Genomic DNA, 24,124 nt, shown 5'->3' on the forward strand with positions numbered 1-24,124 from the left:
GTAGAAAAGTTCGGAAGAGGAAAATAAAAAATTGAGGGGCCTACTGGTACCGGGGTTGGCGGGGTTATTTATGGCACTGTGTTGTGGTACAATGTAGGGGTTGTGTGGGGCTATATAGTGTAGTTTAGGTCTAGCTGTGCAGGCACTGGTATGTAAGAGCTGGATGGCAGAATTATGTGGGCACATTATAGCCATGGTATCTGGGTACTGTGTAAAGTATTATGATGATGGTTTTAGTGTATAGGTGCATTTGTAATATAAGGTACTGTTATTTTAGTACTGTATGATTGTATTATCTAGATACAGTTATTGAGTATGTTAAAGGGCTATTCCCGCTATTTGAATCCCCCTTATACAGTGGAGATTGCCCACAATAGAGCATGACTACGTGCAGGAGTCCCATAGAGAATGACCAGAGCTGTGCCGGCTTTTGAGAGCGCTCAGCTGATCGCCCGGCAGCCGGCTTTTGAGAGCGCTCAGCTGATCGCCCGGCAGCCGGCTTTTGAGAGCGCTCAGCTGATCGCCCGGCAGCCGGCTTTTGAGAGCGCTCAGCTGATTGTTCACAATAGTCTTCCGCCGGTACTGTAAAAAAACGAAACAAAAAAACAGATTCCGTTGTTTTGTACTATCCGTTGCATCCGTCACACAACGCAATGCAATGGATAACGTTCAACGCAAGTGTGAAACTAGCCTTATCTGGGGATTTGCATAGGACTGCAAGTTAACTTTCAGAATATTTTCAAGTAAAAATGATAGCAGAATGCACATGTAATATCACGATGACTGGGTGCTGAGACGTAACCAGGGAGTGTAAGGAAATATATGGCGGTTTTATTTGAGCGCTTTAAGTAGTATTAGATAAAGTATATGGTATTACTTAAAGGGTTATTCCCAAAATAGCAAGCTATCCCCTATCTATGGGATGTGGGTGAACGTGCTGATTACAAGCCTGTCCATCGGGACCCCCAGTGTATCCAAAAATGGGGCTCTGCAGCGCCCGTCTTGAATGAATTGCGTGCTCCACATCCTCACTCGAGCGAGCACGGCAACTCCGCTGTATCAGTCAGTCCCCTAGAGCGGAGGACAAGCATTTGGCTTTATTTAATACAGAGCCCTGTTTTTAGGATTGTTGGAGGTCCCAATGACTAGACCCCCAGAGATCAAGAAGTTAAGATATATGCTACAGATAGGGGATAGCTTGCTGTTTTACAAATAACCCTTTCAGTGTTGTATGGTGGTATGATTTGGGTACTGAATGGCAGTATTGTGTTGAAAATATGTGGCATTGCTATCTGGGAGGATAGAACGGTATTTTTCAAATACTATATTGAGATATTATGTGGCATTGGTGTTATGTTTATTACTGTTTCTTATATAGCATCATCATAGTCTACATTGCTTTACAGGCATCATCTTCACTGTCCCCATTGGGGCTCACAGTCTGCATTCTGTCTCACTGTGTCTTTGGAGTGTGGGAGGAAACCGGAGAACCCGGAGGAAACCCACAGAAACACGGGGAGAACATACAAACTCCTTGCAGATAGTGTCCTTGGTGGGATTTGAACCCAAATAAAACTGATGCCTAAATACTTCCACTATAAGTACTTAAATAATTCTACCGTATACTGCTTATACAGTATAACACTGCCATATGCAGCACGGTGCCTCATTGGTTAGCACTGTACGGTGGCTCAGTGGCTAGTACTGTGACTCAGTGTCTGATACTGTATAGTGACTCAGTGGTTAGTACTCTATTGTAGATCAGTGGTTTGCACTGTATGGAGGCTCAGTGGCTAGTACTGAACGGTGACTCAGTGGTTTGCACTATATGGTGGCTAGTACTGTACGGTGACTCAGTGGTTAGTACTGTATGGTAACTCAGTGGTTTGCACTGTACGGTGGCTCAGTGGCTAGTACTGTACGGTGACTCAATGGTTAGCATTATATAGTAGCTTAGTGGTTTGCACTGTATGGTACCTCAGTGGCTAATACTGTAAGGTGACTCAGTAGTTTGCACTGTACGGTGACTCAATGGCTAGTACTGTACGGTGACTCAATGGCTAGTACTTTATGGTAGCTCAGTGGTTTGCCCTGTACGGTGGCTCAGTGGTTTGTACTGATGCTTTTCAGCACTGGGGTCATGGATGCATATCCCACCAAGGACAACATCTGCCAGGAGTTTGTATGTTCTCCCCGTGTTTGCGTGGATTTCCTCCGGGTTCTCTGCTTTCCTCCCATCCTCCAAAGACACAGTGATAGGGAATTTAGATTGTGAGTCCCAATGGGGACAGTGATGTGCCTGCTTTAATGTTTGCTGTAGGAAGAATAATGTCAGTTTTCAGAAGTCGGCCAAGGCCCCTTAATTCCAGTGAAAATAAATCTTAATCTTTCAGCAAAAGACATTGTGGACAATTGAATGATTACAACTTTGTGGGATCGGTTTGGGGAAGACCCTTTTTCTGATCACTACGACTGTGCCCAGTACACAAGGTCCATAAAGACGTGAGTGGGAAGTTTTGGGTGAAAGAACGTGACCGGCTGCACCGAGCCCGGACCTCAACCCCATCCAACACCTGTGGGACGAACCATGGTGGACATTGAGAACCCGGCTTCTCCTCCATCAGGGTCTGACCTCACAAAGATTCTTAAGGATTAATGGGCAAAAATTCCCACAGACCCCTCCAAAATCTTATAGAAATCCTTCCAAGTGTGAGAGGTGTTCAAGTTGCGGAGGTGGAACCAACTCCATAATGTGTGTAGTATGGGAGGTCACACACACGCTATGGAGGCAATGTATAGGGGGCACATACTGTCCTCCATGTTATGTATGAAGGGTTTTCAGTGAGCTGTTGACATCTGACTAAAATGCTTGGGGGTGAAATGCCCGCGAGTCACATCCATGTGCCGGACAGTCAGTGGCTCAGGCTCCTACATCAGCAAAACAAAACCATCTGAGCCTGGACGAAAAAGGGGAAGCCGCCATGAGGAAGTGAGAGTTTATGAGGCAGCACAGCCGGTGTTGGGCAATATGGCTGAGGCCTGTCTCTACTTGTATCACTGACTACAGAGATAACGATTAGTGCAGCCGGATTATAATGGTTGTGTCACCATGACGATGGGCATGTGGACATAATAACGAGTCCACTGTATGGGCCCCTCCAGGATCCACGTCATTCTGGTAGACCCATCTTATCTACTACCACATGGTCGGCCATTTGTATGAATGGACACGTGTAGAGCAGCAGTGAAGCTTTGTGTGCGGCTCAGCTGTGTATGGTATATATTACATCACTCTCGGGGGTCCACAACACTCATAACCATCTGATTATCTTCTTTTCATCAGGTCAGCATTGCTGCTGCAAAACAGAAGTCAAAGCCATTGCATTGCTTCGGTAAGGAAATCTGCCATTTATATGTATGATTAACCCACTGTGTCCTGTAATGCTGCTTATATATGATGTATAGGGATGATCAAATACCTCAAATATTCGGCATCGCGAATATTTGCCGAATAGGTCGCCGCCATTCGACTATTCGCGAATATTCGATGCGTAATGTAATTCTATGGGAAACCCGAATAACAACTATTCGGAACTATTCGGGCTTCACATAGAATTACATAGCGCAGCATCGAATATTCACATAGCGGCGACCTATTTGTCGGATATTCAAGAAGCCGAATATTTGAGGTATTCGATTATTCCTAATGATGTACAGCTGTCTGAAAGCCACCATCATCATCATCATCACTGCGCTGCTATCATCATCATCATCATCATAATTATTATCATCACAGCGCTATCTTCATCATCATGACTGCGCTATCATCATCATCATCATCATCATGACTGCGCTATCATCATGATCATCACTGCTCTATCATCATCATCATCATGACTGCGCTATCATCATAATCATCATCATCACTGCGCTATCATCATCATCATCACTGCGCTATCATCATGATCATGACTGCGCTATCATCATCATCATGACTGCGCTATCATCATCATCATCATCATGACTGCGCTATCATCATCATCATCATCACTGCGCTATCATCATCATCATTACTGCGCTATCATCATGATCATCACTGCGCTATCATCATCATCATCATGACTGCGCTATTATCATCATCATCATCATCGCGCTATTATGATCATATACTTGTCTGCTATAGAGAAGTGACTTCAGGAGGACACCACAGGGGGCACATAATATTATTACACATTTGTACAGCCCTTAAAATACAGAAAAGCCACAAGGCCCACACAACATGGAAGGCCACAATGCCACCACAATAGAAAAAGGCTCAATGCCCTACAATATGAAAAGCCATAGTGCCCCCATAATATAAAGAGCCTCAGTGCCCCCACAATATAAAGAGCTATTGTGCCCCATAATATGAAAAGCCATAGTGCCCCCACAATATAAAGAATCACAGTGCCCCACAATATGATGAGCCATAGTGCCCCCACAATATGATGATCCATAGTGCCGCCACAATATGATGAGCCATAGTGCCCCACAATATAAAGAGCCATGGTGCCCCCACAATATGAAGAGCCATAGTGCCCCCCCCACAATATAGAAAGTGATAGTGTCCCCACAATATGATGAGCCATAGTGCCCCCACAATGTGATGAGCCATAGTGCTCCCACAATATAAAGAGCAACAATATGAAAACCTACAGTGCCCCCACAATATGAAAACCTACAGTGCCCCCACAATATGAAAACCTACAGTGCCCCCACAATATGAAAACCTACAGTGCCTCCACAATCTAAAGAGCCATAGTGTTCCTCTTTTTACATTAAGCAGACAAATGCCGAGCTGTACAGCTGCTGTCATGTAATGATTGATCTATCTAGAGCCAAAAAAAGGGTCCGCACTCCTTTTGAATGCAAAAAAAAGTGTGGCCTTTATTATCAGTGGCAACGTTTTGGATCACCAGAACCTTTATCAAACTGAACCGAAACATTGCCACTGGTCTAATAAAGGCCATTTTATTTATTTTTTTGCATTCAAAAGGAGTCCTACCTCTACTTTTTTGGATCTATGTATCGATCTATCTACAGCACTGTTTGCACCAATTTAACAAAAATTTCTTTTTTTTTTCCCAGTTATCAATGCGTTATCCCAAAGATATTTTTTTCAAGCCAGTGACCAAAAGGATCTTCAGGGATGGGTGGATGCCTTAAACGCAGCAAGTAAAATCACAGTAAGTAACAGTAAAGGCTTCTCTGTATTCTATGAGTAGTGGGATCATGCATTATTGGCAGCCATCATCATTTGCCGTATTTTTCGAACTATAAGACGCACTGGACTATAAGACGCACCCTGGTTTTAGAGACGGAAAATAGGAAAATAAAATTTTAAGCAAAAAATGTGGTCACGACACGTTGTTATGGGGCGAGTATCTGCTGCTGACACTATTATGGGGGTAATGTCCCCAAATTCTCTACTAAGGTACCCCATCCTGGTAATGATCCTCCTGCCTTGTGTATACATATGTCCCTCATCCTGGTATAGCCCCATCTTGCTATATACTGCCATTCTGGTATGTGCTCCCATCCTGCTATATACTCCATCATCCTGCTCATATACCCCCATCATCCTGCTCATATACCCCCATCATCCTGCTCATATACCCCCATCATCCTGCTCATATACCCCCATCATCCTGCTCATATACCCCCATCATCCTGCTCATATACCCCCATCATCCTGCTCATATACCCCCATTATCCTGCTCATATACCCCCATTATCCTGCTCATATACCCCCATCATCCTGCTCATATACCCCCATCATCCTGCTCATATACCCCCATCATCCTGCTCATATACCCCCATCATCCTGCTCATATACCCCCATCATCCTGCTCATATACCCCCATCATCCTGCTCATATACCCCCATTATCCTACTCATATACCCCCATTATCCTGCTCATATACCCCCATTATCCTGCTCATATACCCCCATTATCCTGCTCATATACCCCCATCATCCTGCTCATATACCCACATCATCCTGCTCATATACCCCCATCCTTCTTGTGCCGCCGATGACCCGCTCCACCGCAGCACCCTCATTTCTCGCAGCCCTATATTCAGACCATAAGACGCACCCCCCACTTTCCCCCAACATTTGGGGGAAAAAAAGTGCGTCTTATGGTCCGAAAAATACGGTATCTTATAGGGGTCTTCATGTTGTCATGTCTTAGTATCGGAGTTTCGTGCTTTTCAATGTTGGTTAATCTTGTGATTCCAAAGTTAGAAAAATGTCTCCAAGAAATGTCATTTGCTTGGTTCCTCCATTGATTGGGACTGTTTGGATGATTGCGTCTCATTTTTCAGGTACAGCTACAGTATATCTTAGTATCTCTACAGATTACGAGATTGCTCCTTTGTCTTGCTGGTGCCAGTCAGCTGCAGTAAAGCCCTATTAAAACTGTATGTGCAAACGTCTGTTGGGAAAAGTGATGCTATACTATGGTATTCCTGAGGATCAGTTTATTAGTTGGATCTAAAATTATCACCAATGCAAATCTCTGAAATCATTCGTTAAACTGCATTCCAGGATATAATTAAAGCAAGATTCCTGACGATAAGCCGCATGTCTTTCTGGTATAGAAATTCTACATCTGTAGATCTTATTATTTCATTGTGTCAGCACGGTGTGTGGCCAATCTTTAATATTCCACAGAATGTGTTATCAGAAAATGACTATATATATATATAACCTTAGTAATCTTGCTATTTTTATGCCTGGCACAGGTGATATTTTAGATTCACATAATCTTGAGAGTTTTCATCAGGTTCATTATCATCAGAGATAGGTCTAAAATAACCGTCAACACCTCTATACAGTATATAGCTGACAAAACAGGATCCCCATCACAATAGGCGATGTCACAGCTCACCCTGATCCCCCTCCCTTCACAATGATCTTTGCACATACTCATTAGATGCTTCAATACAAAACACAGGTTCTGAGTCTGATATGGTACAATATACACACCGTATGATACACACACACACACACACTGTATAATACATACACACACAGTATAACATACACACACACACACACATTGTATAATACACACACAGTATGACATACACACACACACACACACACACACACTGTATAATACACACACACAGTATGACATACACACACACACACACACACACACACTGTATAATACACACACACAGTATGACATACACACACACACACACACACTGTATAATACACACACAGTATGACATACACACACACACACACTGTATAATACACACACAGGATGACATGCACACACACACACACACACTGTATAATACACACTCACACACACACACAGTATGACATACACACAGTATAATATACACACACACACACAGTATGACACACACACAGTATAATATACACACACAGTATAATATACACACACACACTGTATAATACACACTCAGTATGACATACACACACGCACTGTATAATACACACACCGTATGAGACACACACACACACACACACACACTGTATAATACACACACACACACACAGTATGACATACACACTGTATGACACACACACAGTATAATATACACACACACACACACACACACTGTATAATACACACACAGTATGACATACACACACACGCACTGTATAATACACACACACACACTATGACATACACACACTGTATGACACACACACACACACACACACACACACACTGTATAATACACACACACACAGTATGACACACACACACACACACACACTGTATAATACACACACACACAGTATGACATACACACACACACAGTATGACATATGCACAGTATGAAATACACACAGTATAACACACACACACAGTATGACATACACACACAGTATGATATATACATACATAGTATGATATAAACAATCTATATGATACACAAACACAGTATGAGAGTTACACTGATGAGTCACACATACTGTATAATACACACACCCTGTATGATATATACACAATATGATATACACACAGCATAATATGCACAAACACAGTGATATACACACACAATATGAAATATACATACATAGTATGATATACACAAGCACAGTATGATACACACACACAGTAGGATATATACATACATAGTATGATATACACCTTCTATATGACACACACACACACACACTGTATGTTAGGGGTCCCACACACAATAGATAGTCGTCAGCTGAACATTGCTTCAGCTGGCAGCTATGTTTCCCGACTCTCCATACACCAAGCATTTCCTCTAAGGCCCCCTTCACACATCCGTGTCTCCGGTACGTGTGACGTCCATTTTCACACGTTCTGGAGACACGGGCACATGTAGACCCATTAAAATCAATGGGTTTGCGCACACGTTCAACTTTTGCCATGGACAGTGTGCCTGTGTAGAGCATACATGTGTCTATGTGCTCCACACGTAGACATGTCCGTTTTTCTCCGGCAGCACAGCTGTCACATAGATCGCACGGATGTGCTCTGTGTGACATCAGTGTGACACGTACCGGAGAAAACACACATGTCTGTGAAATAAAATGCATTTCTACACTCACATTCTCCAGCGCTGCTGTCTCTGCCGCTGTTGTCACTTGCTTCTGACCCCCACTCATTATGCTCATTGTATATGCACGGCACAGAGTACCGGAAGCAGCAGCAGCGGAGAGTCAGCGGAGAGACCATAGATCAGCACCACGGACAGCAATGCCAAGGACAGGTGAGCAGAAAGTTCCTGTTCTCCATGTGTTATCACGGATAGCACATGGAGAACACATGTGCTAAAATCACGACACACGGAGGACACGACGCACCTTTCACACGTCCGTGCAAAACGTGCGTGGTTTTCACAGACGTGTGAAAGAGGCCTAAGAAAAAGAAGCTGCCGGACTCCTCTGGCAGTGACTTATCTCACCAAGAACTATAGGATCATCAGTACGTAATGGGATATGCCGGATACCTTTGCCTTCAAACATCATCTGTTGTGGGAGAGGCCAGAGGCCCCGATACCTATTAGACTGTCAGTCAAACCTGCCGATTATGCACAGTTTTGTCCAACACACTCAGAACTGGCATTATTAGTGCAATTTCTATATTGTAAAGGCAGGCTGCCCACTCACACACTGGAGGTATATCAGAGAAAAATATACCTGGCTGCAATTAAGAGATGGGAATTCATCTACCCCTGCCCTATGCCGAGTATCTGACAGCTCTATGGAACCAAAACACCATAAGGTTACAGGTCATTTTTGCATCTTTTGTTCATGGCATTTTTATGTCACTGTCACAGTCTCTTATTTTCTTTTGCTGATATCAGGCGATTTCGGTGGGAAAATAATGGAAATAAGTGTCTATTTTTTGACAACAAAGACCACTAATATACATTTCAAAAAAATGTCCCCATTCTGTAACAATTACATTTATATATTGGACTATTTTTTACATTTTTTTACAGGAGTCGGGCTAGTAATAGTGATTTGGATTGACGGTGTCATTTTTATTTTTTTTACATGCTAATTTTAATTTATTTAGTTATTTTATGTTTTATTTATTTTACACATTGTTCCCTTCATAAGGTTATAAAAGGCCTTTGATGAGGCATCTCAATGTTTGTTTTTTTTTTCATTTTATTTCCCTTGTAACTGGGGCTGGTATATTGGACTCAGTTACAGGGGAAATGTAGCCACAAACTGCATCCCTGACCCTGATCTCCTAGGACCCAGCAGCTCCTGCTCCTTCCCTATATACTGAGATTACATGACTGTGTATAGAGAAGGATGCCCCATCAGCCCTTCCTATTAGGTTATGTGTCCACGGGACAATGTACCTGCGGATTTTGCCACGGAAAACCTGCGGATTTATCTGAAGTTTCTAGATAAATCCGCAGGTTCTAGCAAGTACAGACACTCCCCATGTTACCCTATGGGATTTGGGGAGTGCTGTATAAATGCTGCGGTATGTGCAGCTGCGGAAAATGCTGCGGATTTCCAGCAGTCGCACGTAACTGCATGTCAATTATTCATGTGGAAATATCTGCGGAATTCCCGCTCCTCCACTATGGAGATACATGGCGGGAATTCCGCAGGAATTCTGCACAAAATCTGCACTGTTTCCGCAGGTTTACCGCAAAAGCTCCACAGATATACCGCAGCAATGGAGAGCTGCGGATTCCGGGGAGTTGCTGCGGTAAATCTGCGGAGAAACCTGCAGCAAAATGCGCAGGTACATTGTCCTGTGGGCACATGGCCTTAGTGCATAAACGTTTCTTTAGTGCTTTGTATATAGCAATGGAAAAGGCAGAGACGTTAATAAACCATCTCTGCCTTCTCTATGGGGACTTCTGCTCTGCAGTTGCACGATCTTATGAAGCTGGCCCACCATACAGAGATGTTTTAAGTACACCATTTCAGAGAAGGAGCAGGACCGCCCACATGTTTAAAGTCTATGGGTGGTCCGGAAGCAGTTAAAGATTAATTGCCTTTTTAATTCTTATATAATAAATCATTAATGCACAAGAAAATAAGCAATTTTTAATATATCTTATTGGCGAAATCTTCGTATTTTTTCCTCCTGGAGTGAACTTTCACTCTCAGTTTATAGCTCACATCTGTATTCAGTGAAGAATTACTGAGATAGATGATGGTTGGTGATTATGAGATTCTATGGAGAAGGGAAGGTGAGGAGCTAGAGGCCGACATGGATATTGACTGTTATTTCAAGAGAACTTAGACTAGACAGTTCTCCGTTGAACTTTATAAGCACCAACTGTCATCTCCTATCTCCATAATGGGAAAGTCTGTATTCACTGAAAATGGATTTACAGGAAATAGAGAGAGAGAGAGAGGGACAATGGCCACTTTTTAGGCCGGGGTTTGGTAACCTTTTTTCTGCCGGGGGCCATTTGGAAATTTCTACCGACCTTCGGGGGCCGTAAAAAATGATCAGCTTGAAAAGTACCCTAATATATTTGGTCAAACACTTAATTAACTCACCCTGTACTGTGGTGGCTGGAGCTGCTTCTCTTTGGTTCGGCTGTGATGTTCGGCGATATTGATCATGTGGCTTCTTACAACTGCTTTTCCAGGTTTGTCTCGGTCTTGAGCTCAGTCAACAGATTGGTAAATCGTATACATCACAAAGGCACATATATCACAGGAAGGGCTGGGGGCATAGACATCGGAGATGCTGGGGCATACACATCACAAGAGACACTGGGGCACATAAAATACAGGAGATGCTGGGGAATATACGTCACAGGAGAGGCTGGGGGCATATATATATCCCAGGAGGGCTGGGGTATATACATTATAGGACACGCTTAAGGCATGTACATCACAGCAGACGCTGTTTCATACATCACAGAAGGGGCTGGTATCTATACATCATTGAAGAGGCTGGGGCGCATAAATTACAAGAGACGCTGGGGTCATATACATCACGGGGGGTGCATAAATTACAGAAAACACTGGGGGAATATATATCACAGAAGGGGCTGGGGCGCACACATTACAGGATACGCTGGAGGCATATACATCACAGGAGACGCTGGGGTCCATACATCACAGAAGGGGCTGGTGTATCTATACATCACTGGAGAGGCTGGGGCGCATAAATTACAGGAGACGCTGGGGCCATATACATCAATGGAGAGGCTGGGGCACATAAATTACAGGAGACGCTTGGGGAATATACATCACAGAAGAGGCTGGGGTGCATAAATTACAGGACACGCTGGAGGCATATACATCACAGGAGACGCTGGGGTCCATACATCACAGAAGGGGCTGGTGTATCTATACATCACTGGAGAGGCTGGGGCACATAAATTACAGGAGACACTGGGGCATGTACATCACTGGAGAGGCTGGGGCACATAAATTACAGGAGACACTGGGGGCATATACATCACTGGAGAGGCTGAAGCACATAAATTACAGGAAACACTGGGGGCATATACATCACTGGAGAGGCTGGGGCACATAAATTACAGGAGACACTGGGGGCATATACATCACTGGAGAGGCTGGGTCACATAAATTACAGGAGACACTGGGGGCATATACATCACTGGAGAGGCTGGGGCACATAAATTACAGGAGACACTGGGGGCATATACATCACTGGAGAGGCTGGGGCACATAAATTACAGGAGACACTGGGGGCATATACATCACTGGAGAGGCTGGGGCACATAAATTACAGGAGACACTGGGGGCATATACATCACAGGAGGGGCTGGGGCTCAGACATCACTGGGAAGGCACAGACAGTACTGCCGGGCTCTGTGGTCCCTGGAAATGTCCCCGGGGCAACATAAAAAGTCATTGCGAGCCAGAGGTTTCCCACCTCTGCTTTAAGGTAAGCTAGTCTGGAAGTAATACTTTGCGTGCCACCAAAACTGTTTTCACCCCAGACCACTCACCACTTCCACAATCCATCCATGGGAGAAACCTTCCTGGAAATGTTACATTCCAAGATGTTATAGAGGAGGGTTGGAAAGGGCAAGAGATATTTGCCAACTCTTCAGGAAATCCAGGAGGTGTACTCTTTTTTTTTTTTTTTTTTCCGTGCACATTCCAGAGCAATTGATAAACATGGTTATGTAGTATCTGACTTCACGTCAGTGGAGCCGCCTTGTCATGGGGTTTCCATGCGAAATCTATGGTTTGAGGTCAGCACAACAGAACACTTTGCCACCTCGGCCCCCATTTAGTGGGTGAACTCCCTTAAACATAGCCTGCCAAGCCCAAACCTGTTGTGCCAGATGTGAACATGGAAAGTATCTGTATTCCTCCTTTTTACTAAAGCCAGTTACTCTTCTTTCCCTGTTTAAAGTTTTTAATCACGGAGAAGAGTCCCTGGAAACGGCAAAATGCTCAGAAGAGCCCTAAAATCCCTTTAAGCACCGCCATCTGCCCCGTATACCACAACCAAACACCTTCCTGGTAAGGTTCATGAAAGCGGGAGAATTAGAAAAACATGGCTGTCTTTTTACCCAAAACAGTGCCACACCTGTACGCAGGTTATGTGTGGTATTACAACTCAACCACATTCACTGCAAAGAAGGATAGCTGAAATAGGAGAAAACGCCAATGAACAGGTTAGACGCTATTTCTTGAAATAAAGGAAACGTTTTTTAATCCCTAAAGGGAATATTACATTGCAAAAAAGAAAATAGGTCACAGGAAAAGTCAATTTAAAGAGAATGTTTGGAAACAGAATGATCATGGTTTTGGCAGCACATCCATGTCACAAGGAGTTTTCCACAAAACTCACTGATTGTCATGGCGGCATCTGACGCTGTTCACATTACAGATCCTGACACTTCACCCTATGGTTGCTCTGCTGCTTCTGAGCTACACGGGCAGGTTCGGGCGTTGACCAGCTGTGGGCACATTCATAATCAGGCTAGCTGGAGTTAACCTCTACTTGTTACGAAGTATCACATGTTATTGGAAGCCTGTCACGTTGGCTTCATTCCTATCTAAGGCCTCTTTCACACGTCCGTGCCTCCGGTACGTGTATGGACAGTTTTCTCACGTACCGGAGACACGGGCACACGTTGACATATGTTTTCCTATAGTTTCGGGCACACGTAAGTATTTTTGCACGGAACGTGTGTCCGTTCCATACTTCCGTGTGCTCCACACGACAACATGTCCGTTTTTCTCCTGCATCACGGGTGTCACACGGAACGCAAACGTGTCACACGTAACACACATAGACCACACGGATGTGTTCCGTGTGACACGCACCGGAGAAAAGACATGTGTCTATTAAAAAAAACCTTTACTCACCTTCTCCAGCCCTCCTGTCTCTGCCGCTGCTGTCACTTGCTGCCGACCGCCACTAATTATGCTCATTGCATATTCACTTCACTGCGGCCGGGGAGTCGGCAGGACCGGAGACCGAAAATCAGCACCACGGACAGCGGTGCCAGGGACAGGTGAGCAAAAAGTTCACGTTCTCCGTGTGTTATCACGGATAAGACACTGAGAACATACGTGTGCCATACACACAGCTCACCGAGGGCAATACGTATCTTTGACACGTCCGTGAAACACGTGCGTGATTTTCACGAGCGTGTGAAAGAGGCCTTAGCTGGTAGAATCTGTCCTCACATGCCGACTATAGTCTATTGGTCTGTGTGCTGTTGTGTCCCAGTCATGCTGGTGATTACAATGCTGTGCTTGGAGATGTTGTTGATTTCTCCCATCGTCTTGTTTCTTCCTCCCTTCTCTCTTATTTCCTAAGCTCTTATTGTCTTATTTGATCCCTTCCTAATTTTGTAAGTGTGCCCATTGAAAAATACATGAACAATCTATAATTTTAAGGAGACATTAATTTTAACAGTGAGAGATAGAATATCCAAAATAAAATTCAGAAAATCACATTGTATAAATGATATAAATTTATTTCCATTTTGCAGAGAGAAATAAGTATTTGATCCCTCTGGCAACCATGAAGAGTTCTGGCTCCTACAAACACTTTTTTTTCCTGCTTTTTTGCTGCTTTTATGGCTGCAGTTTTGTTGTCAGAACTTTCTGACATTTGACTTCCCAGCAAAGTCTATGAAAAGTCAGATTTGTCATGCGCACGTTGCAGTTTATTTGTCAGCGTTTTATTTGTCAAAGGTTTGTGACAAATAAAATGCAGCATGTTCATTCTTCCTGCGTTTTTGTCAACATTTGTCACAAAAACTCAGGGTGTGAAAAACGCACCGAAAACGCACCAAAAACGCACCTAAAATTACATGCGTTTTTTGTGACATTTCCTGGCTCTCTCTGACAAGGTGCAGTTTTGGCTGCATTTTGGCTGCAGTTTTGGCTGCAGTTTGTGAACACAAAAAGATGCAGCGTGCGCATGTAGCCTTAGGTTCTGTGCCCACGGGACAACGTACCTGCGGATTTTGCCGCGGAAAACCCACGGATTTATCTGGATTTTGTTAGATAAATCTGCAGGTTCTAGCATGTACAGACACTCCCCATGTAAGGTTATAAAAGGCCCTTGGTGAGACATTTCAATGTTTATATTTTCGTTTTATTTCCCTTGTAACTGGGACTGGTATATTAGACTCAGTTACAGGGGAAATGAGGCCCTACTGACTAAATAGGACAGGACAGGAAAGGGACTGATGGTGGCCAGAGAAAAACCCTGCAAAAATCCAACAACCTGATAGTACAAAAAGCCCTCAGATCACTAGATCTGAACTCCGTCCTATACCAGGCGCTCTTGTCATACCAATGAACAGAAAGCAATAACCATTACAAATTCAGGAAGCAACAAACATGGACTTATAGGAGCAATACTCCAAACATAGCTGCAGGGAGCTTCCCTGCTAAGCAACTGAGAGGGAAGATCCCTGCATGCAAATAAACTGAAAACAACCACAGAAAAAGACAAACTCAGATAAGAGCAAAATGAACAAAACAATATAAGAAGGAACCAAGCACTTATCTGGGGTAGAAGTGGTCTGGAGCAGGATGAAGCAGGCTGGTGTACAAAGAACAACTGACATCCGGCATAGCCTGCTAGCAGACCAGGGTATAAATAGGCAGAGAGTTAGCAATGGAAACGCCCATTGCTGAACACACCTGGTCTCTGTCCAAACCATTCCTGGCCACAAGAGGGAGCCTCACAGCAGCAAAAGCATAACTGACATTCACAACACCAGCCCTTATAAACCCCTTATTGTTCCCACCTCCTCTTACTACTCCCACAATGCCTAATTCAAATCCTCTATTTCCGCCCCCTCTAAATATTTTTAACCCCTGCCTAACCCCAATCACTTGCTCCCCCTTTTATTCCCGTGCTAACCCAGTCTTGTCGGCCTCCCTTTTAAGGCAGGGCCCAGTACGGCCTCTCTGGAGGCAGTGGCACCGTGCTATTCCCTCACTTATTGGCAGTAGTAATCACATTTTTCTGACGGTACATTTAGGTGAAAAATCCCTCAGAAGAGGAGGGAAATCTAAAACCCAAACGCCCATTTACACGGGTCACTCGCCAGCTTAAGTGTCCATAAGAACCCACGTTCACGATTATGGGCTGAGGAATAAGAAGTGGTTCATACCGGCCATTAACGAGACACCGTTGTTTTAATATTTGTTTTCATAAATTAATAGTACACATGAAAATAAGAAACCTTGTAATACATCTCATCAGAGAAATGGGGCAGGGTCCTCTCTCCACCTGTAGACTGTGAGCCCTCGCGGGCAGGGCCCTCTCTCCACCTGTAGACTGTGAGCCCTCGCGGGCAGGGCCCTCTCTCCACCTGTAGACTGTGAGCCCTCGCGGGCAGGGTCCTCTCTCCACCTGTAGACTGTGAGCCCTCGCGGGCAGGGCCCTCTCTCCACCTGTAGACTGTGAGCCCTCGCGGGCAGGGTCCTCTCTCCACCTGTAGACTGTGAGCCCTCGCGGGCAGGGCCCTCTCTCCACCTGTAGACTGTAAGCCCTCGCGGGCAGGGCCCTCTCTCCACCTGTAGACTGTGAGCCCTCGCGGGCAGGGTCCTCTCTCCACCTGTAGACTGTGAGCCCTCGCGGGCAGGGCCCTCTCTCCACCTGTAGACTGTAAGCCCTCGCGGGCAGGGCCCTCTCTCCACCTGTAGACTGTGAGTCCTCGCGGGCAGGGTCCTCTCTCCTCCTATACCAGTCTGTTTTGTACTGTTAATGATTGTTGTACGTATACCCTCTTTCACTTGTAAAGTGCCATGGAATAAATCGCGCTATAATAATAAATAATAATATAGTGGCAGAGACACTGATTCCAATGATGTATCACTTAATTTACTGGGTGCAGCAGTTGTGACACAATCAGAGTTTTTACATGTAGCAGAGCTCAGGACGTTGACCTCGCCCACACCACTGATTAGCAGCTGTGTGTGTACATTGTATATTGACATGGAGCTGCTTATCAGTGCTGGAGGCGTGTTCGGACCAGGATGCACTAGTGCAACAGTGATAACCTCCTGTTGATAAAACATTCATTGTATTGAAACAACAGCACACAGCCTAATAAGTGACATATCCCTGACATCAGTATCTCAGCCTCTACGTCATGTTGCCCGCAGATTCCATAGTAAAAACCTGCTAACAGTGTCTCTTTTAAGATTTTTGCCCAAAGAAGGGCACCACGTTGGCCAAAATCCTCACTCAGCATAGAAAGTATTAGTCAGTGGACTAGTTTGCTATTGTCATGTCACCTTCTCTGATATTATGGTATTACCGTGGGGAACCGTGACTACTTTGCCCATATACAGGCAGTGTAGCCTTCATCTACTGTGTGCCACTTATAACCATGGCACCTATGGGTGCCTGACATCTCGACAGCTGTATGCCGCCGGCTGTGGCTTGTTACGTGACACCGTGTCTGTGTGGTCTGTTCTCTGCACACATCTGACCCACTTTCTTATCTCTAAAATGTGAAATATGAGAAATAATTCTTTGGGGCTACAAAGAAACTAAACTGAGACTAAACTGTTACTAAATACAGTAGAATTCTGGATATTTTATGGCCGTTTTTCACTTACCAGTTTTCTGTATGAGCACACAGCCTCCATTTCACCCAGTGGAGGCCAAAATAGTCTTTTCGAGTGTTTTCGAGCTTAGCCAGGCAGTGTATGTTGAGTATACTGACTTTTGCTATTCCATTCAAAAATTCCAATAAAGGAAATCTGTCAGCAGGTTTTTGTGATTTAATCCGAGAGCAGCATCATTTAGAGAGACCCTGATTACAGGTGCGTGTCCCTTGCTCAGCAGCTTGCTATAGTTTCAATACAATTTGTATTTTATCAGCAGGAGATTATCACTGCAGGACTAGGTGTCACCTGACAAGTAGTCCAGCTATTCTGCGTAACCCCGTCCCCTCCACTGATTGGTAGGTTGTTGACAATATACACAGGAAGTTGCCAATCTGACCACTGCTACATCTACAGCAGTGAAAACAGGGATTCTATCAAAACTATGTCAAGCAGCCCAGTATGGGATAAATCGCTGGAATCAGGGTCTCTGTCCCTACATCATGCATGGTAATAATCTGCTGAAACCAGCTTGGTGAAGTTTCAATACAATCGGTATTTTATCAGCAGGAGATTATCACTGCAGGACTAGGTGTCACCAGCCAGGCAGTCCAGTTTGTCTGTGTAACCCCACCCCCTCCACTGATTGGCAGGTTGCTGACAGTATACACAGGAAGTGGCCAATCAAACCACTACTACATCCATAGCAGACAAAACAGGGATTCTATCAAAACTATATCAAGCAGCCCAGTATGGGATCGATCGTTGGAATCAGGGTCTCTGCCCCTACATTATGCATAACCTGCTGAAATATTCCCTTTAACAAAAAAGGGATTGCGGGTTGTATAGGGCTTTTGGACATGGGATTCTGTGACGCCCCTGCACTATCAGGTCGTCACAGGGTACTGCAATCTCTTGCTCTCTAGTGCAGTATTCTGCCTTCCTCTTGGTTCTGGGGCCCCATCTTGCAGTGCTGCCCCCAACAGCAAATCAAATCCTAGAGACACTCTGCACCACACCCACCAGACACACCAGTGGGCGGCTTAAGCGGAATAGGGTCGCCCACCTAGGGGTCAGGGAGGGAAGGTGAGGAGTGTAGTAGAGGAGAGTGAAGGGAGAGTGAAGTAGAGGAAGCAGGGAGTAGTTGCTGCCAGGAGAAGCTACCTAGGTTGCAGACGGTGGTCTGGACCTAGAGGAGTCGGATCCCCGGTCGCAGGGGATTGACGCAAGGTGGCTGGACCTGTTAAAGAGAACGGTCAGCAGCCTGGGCCTATCACCGGTCCAGGATCGAAGGCACGACGGGGTACACGGACCCTAGGTCAGGGAGAAGCTTCAGGCAACCCGGCAATCAACCTGTGGAAAACGGAGCCATCATGGACTATTCCCACTAGCTCCAGAATCGGGGCACTAGCGCAACAAGGGGGATAGGGCCTTCCATATACGCAGCCCACTAAAATCCCAAGCGTGAGCCCTGAGAGCAGGCTCCCACACTTAGCCAGAGTGGGGAACGGGGCCCGGCAAGTTCCAGACTACTGGGCCACTACGGTGAATTTAAACTTTGCTCCAGGAGGCAGGTCACGGACCATCGGGCTGCACCGGAGGGAACGGGACCCGGACGAGCTCCCCTTGAGAGGCAGCGGCACCCAGAGACTTGGTTACCCGGTTGTCAGCGTCTGCTTACTGGCTGAGTGAGTACACGAGTGACTTTTCCCCCTTCACGGCATCAACTATCCCCATCTAGAGTCCCGGGGCATACCCCTACCCATGGAGGATAACGACACCTTGCTGCCCCATTTCATCACCCCGGGTGCTCCCATCGGCAGCGGCGGTACTCCCAGTTACCGCACACCACGGGTGGCGTCACGAACTATAAATCCCCTGTAAATATCCCTTTTTACTTTAGAGTGTGGCCCCTAAGCCCCCGGGTCCGGAGACCCTTGAGCCACGAGCTGACACCAAATCATCGCTCGGATGAGCTTGGATCCGGTTTGATCCGCTGCTGGGGCGGCACAATTCTATATATGATGGATGCTCACGAGGAAGCCGGATTCTGAACCGAGAGTTCCTCCCGCTGTGCAGTGTTATTATTATACATTAGTTTATACGGATTATTAGACGCCTAATGAGCCTCCATTATCCTGATATCAATAAATCCTGGTCTGCATTGTGCTGCGGTGTCAGGTGTTGGGAGCGGCGCTGACTCCCTAATCTTCTCTAGGAGGTGGATTGTCCTGCCCGAGACATGTACGTACCTGCGCGCGGCTTACTGTGTGTACTTTACAATCCACAGCACTTCAGAAGGAATTGCTATTATGTAACATCTAAATGTTGCACCGAATCTTCACTGGTTTAGACACCTGGAAGTCAGAAAAAAGTCTGAGGGTAACGGTTTTATGGTGGAGATGGAGGTCGTGTCGCTCCATTGAGCACCATTTCCTCTAAAGGCCCCCATAAGCGTGTGATCACCAGTCTGCCCACCCCAGCTGCTGTTTTTGTCAGGTTCATGCTCTGCTTCAGTGAAGGCCAAAAATAAAATGGCCAAACACCAGTCACCGGTGTTATTTACTGCGGTTTACCAGCCCTAAAGCCCATATGAATATATCACATCTGACTAATACCGTAGTGGAATCTGGCAGCATGATGTAACCACCCAGAAACTTTCCACCTATAGTGTAAGAAGTTATCAATGAATAGAAGTGTAGCACCCAGTGATATGGGGTTCCGGGCAGAGTCTCTATTGGGGATGTCACGATGGTGGCCGTTACCCGGTTCTGTGCCCTGGGCCCTTTTTGTAATGGGGGATATTTACAGGGGGTTTGTGAATTTGTGACGCCACTTGCGGTGTTGCGATTAAGTGTAGGGAGCCGCCGCTGCAGAATGTCTCTACTGGGGCTGATGGAATGTGCAGCTCTGATGACTTGGGCCCTCCGCAAGTAGGGTATTGCCCCAGCAGGTGTATGGTGCGGTGGACGTCGGAAGAAGGAGTCCAGACCGGTGTTGAGTGCAACTGGTTTACTCACTTTTCGGGTGTTAACTGGTTGCCCAAGGCCGGCTGGTTTCGCCTCCATTTCCCCGTCGTCCCAGTGCTAATCTGGTTCTCTGGTACCTTCTTCCCCTGCACCAGTCTCTGGTAAGTGGGTCCCCGTGGTATGGAATACTGGGGGTTCCCGGTTTGTGGTTTGTCCATCTAACAGTAGCATGAACCCTGTGGGGTTGGAGTCTCTGGTCCTGTCCCCAGTTCTCTCTTTGCTACTGAGTCTTTGGATTCTTTAGGGTCAGCGAAGTCCTTGATGGTCCCCTTGCTGTGTAGGTGTTGACAGGTCAGCTTGAAGCTCTTTCCTGTCCTAGGGTCCTGTACCCCGTCGGTGCGTAGTTCCGAGAGTACTCCATCGGCAACTACCTTTCCTGGGTACCAGGTCACCATCAACCCGAGTCAGGACATTGCTCAGTCACGTCCTTCACCTTCACTGTCTCACTCTTTCACTGACTACGCTCCACTGTCTGCCCCTCCCACCTGGTCAACTAGTGGACTGGAGTGGCTCCACCTTTAGGCGGCCATCCATGGTCCCACCCTAGCCTGGTAGCATTGTATGAGGGATTGTTGGGGAAAACTGGGATTACCTGGGTTTTTGTTGGCATCGGCACTGGGGTTCTGGGTCCCTAAGGGGGTAGGCCCTGTATCCTGGTGGGGATGCAGAACTTTGTAGCACCCTGATGGTCTCAGTGACGCAACAGAGGTTTCATAGTTTCTTAGTTTTTAAAGTTGACGGTAAACACAAGTCCTTTGAGATGATCCCATAGCCTAACATGTTGATCCAAAGTAAGGCAAAACCCAACTGGACAGACACTAATAGCTCCACATCAAAAATTCCTTCCGAAGATGAATTCCCGGGATCAACGCCCCATCACAGAATCTATTTCCCATAACCTGTAATGTTATATTTTTCAAGAAAAGCATCCAAGCCTTTCTTGAATTTTAGCAGTGAATCAACCATTACAACATCATGTGACAGAGCGTTCCAGAGTCTCACTGCTCTTACTGTAAAGAATCCATTGTCTCACTGCTCTTACTGTAAAGAATCCGTTGTCTCACTGCTCTTACTGTAAAGAATCCATTGTCTCACTGCTCTTACTGTAAAGAATCTGTTGTCTCACTGCTCTTACTGTAAAGAATCTAACTCTTGGATTATGATTGAACCTCTTGACGTTGAGGATGCCGATCTCAGACCTAGGTGTAATAAGATCATTAGAAAGGTCTCTGTACTGTTGCCTCACCTCGTATATTTGTACATTGTAATAAGATCGCCTATAAGCCTTCATTTTTCCAAGCTGAATAACCCCAAGTTTCATAACCTGCCTTGGTTTTGCATTGCACCTATTCCCTTAATAACCTTGGTTGCTCTTCTCTGCACCCGCTCTAGTCCAGCTATCTCCTTCTTATACACCAGTGACCAAAATTGTACACAGTATTTTATGCATGGCCACACTAGTGACTTATATAGAAGCAAAACTATGTTCTCTTCATGAGCGTCTCAGCCTTTTTTAATGCATCCCATTATTTTATTAGCCTGGCAACAACTGCCTGGCACTGGTCACTATAGTTGAGTTTGACGTTCACCCATACACCCAAGTCTTTTTCAGTGACAGTTTTACCCAGTGTTTTACAATTTACAATTATACATTTATTTCTTCTGCTCAAGTGTATGACCTTACATTTATCTATATGAAACTTCAATTGCCATTTCTCAGTCCAAGCATCCAGCTTGTATAAACCCCTCTGTAACAGTAAATCCTCCTCAGTGTTGATTTTACTTTGCAGAGTTTAGTATCATTCTCAAATATTGAAATTCTACTTTGTATGCCCTCTACAAGGTCATTAATAAATATGTGAACAAGAAGAAGGCCCAATACTAACCCCGTGATACCCCACTGTTAATTTTGACTCAATCCAAGTTTGTTCCATCAATAACCACCCTCTGTTTCCTATCACTCAGCCAGTTATTAACCCAATAACACATATTTTCCCCTAATCCCATTATTCTCATTTTATGTACTAACCTTTTGTGTGGCACCATATCAAATACTTTTGAAAAACCCAGATAGAAAACATTCACTGTGTTTACCTGGTTCAGTCTGGAACTTATGTCCTCATAGAAGCTGATAAGATTAATTTGAAAGAACCAATCATTTTGATACTGGGTCATTTCTTCTTGAAATATAGGATAGCATCTGTTAGGAAAGGATTTTGCCTAACATAGAGGTTCTATCAGCATAATACCCCTACAGTGCCCCCAGTGCAGTACGAGGTTGCTCAAATACTGCTCCCACAGTGACCCTGATATAATATGTAGCTGCCACAGTCAGTCTAATACTATGTGATGCCCCCACACTGCCCTAAAACCATATCATGCTCTCACATTCCCCCCATTATGTTAACAGGAAGAGGGCCCAATTCTGACCCCTGTAGTACCCCACTGTTAACTTTGATCCAATTTACATGTGTTCCATTAATAACCAGCCTCTGTTTCCTATCACTGAGCCAGTTATTAACCCAGGTACACATATTTTCCCCTAGTCTCATTATTCTCATTCTATGTACCAACCTTTTGTGTGGCACCGTATCAAACACCTTTGAAAAACCCAGATAGACAACATCCAGTGTTCTTCCCTGGCCAAGTCTGGAACTTACCTCCTCATAGAAGCTGATTAGGACCAATCCTTCATAAACCCATCTTGATTACTGATATCCTAAGGGTGCTTTACACGCTGCGACATTGCTAGCAATCTCGTTAGCGATGTGACACGCCAGATCGCAGATGCGATCTGCTGAGATCGCACATGTGACCGGCGCTATAAAATGACCTATGTGCGATCTCGGTAGATCGTATCTGCGATCTGGCGTGTCACATCGCTAACGAGATCGTTAGCGATGTCGCAGCGTGTAAAGCACCCTAGGAAAGGATTTTGCCCACCGTAGAGGTTTTATCAGCATAATGGAGTGCCCTAAAGTGCCCCAAGCGCAGTACGAGGTTGCCCAAATGCTGCTTCCACAGTGCCCCTGACTCAATGAGTCCAATAATATATGCTGTCCCCCACATTGTCCCCGGAACCATATGGCTTAGGCTATAGGTGTTTGGCAGCGGCCTCTTCTCTTCTTCTCATTCAGCCACACACACTAGGCCGATATTAGCAGTGTCAGCAGTATTACACATACTGCGTGCTCTGATATAACGTCTGCTGTCAGCATCACGTACACCTGGTAATAATGTGCAGGAGAAAGCGAAGGGGATAACGGGGGGCTTTGATGTGAGGAATCAGACAAGCTGCAGGGCATATGCCCCCCCCCCACACTACACTTGATAGAGCTAATGATATTGTGGGAAGTGGGCCGCGGTTCAGGATTGTGTAACTGCTGTCTGGAGCCATATAGACGTGAGTAACGCTTCATTGTTTAAATGGCGGTGTAGAGGCACGTCGTTGTGCCAAAAGCAAAGTCACTCCTGGCTTTCCAACAAACGAGATCCGGTACAGGAACTTTTCACCCGAGGGTCTT

At 45.3% G+C, this 24,124-nt stretch overlaps 1 protein-coding gene across 1 annotated transcript in view; it reads left to right on the forward strand.

The window, feature by feature from the left end:
- Positions 1-24,124, forward strand: part of PLEKHA2 (pleckstrin homology domain containing A2) — a 119,663-nt gene that overhangs the window by 31,641 nt on the left and 63,898 nt on the right. Inside the window, exons 4-5 of the mRNA XM_075343018.1 lie at positions 3,344-3,392; positions 5,128-5,225. Coding sequence (XP_075199133.1) covers positions 3,344-3,392; positions 5,128-5,225 — 147 coding nt within the window. The remainder of the gene's footprint in view (positions 1-3,343; positions 3,393-5,127; positions 5,226-24,124) is intronic.

This window comes from Anomaloglossus baeobatrachus, chromosome 4 (assembly GCF_048569485.1).
Source record: "Anomaloglossus baeobatrachus isolate aAnoBae1 chromosome 4, aAnoBae1.hap1, whole genome shotgun sequence".
Classification (NCBI taxonomy): Eukaryota; Metazoa; Chordata; class Amphibia; order Anura; family Aromobatidae; genus Anomaloglossus; species Anomaloglossus baeobatrachus.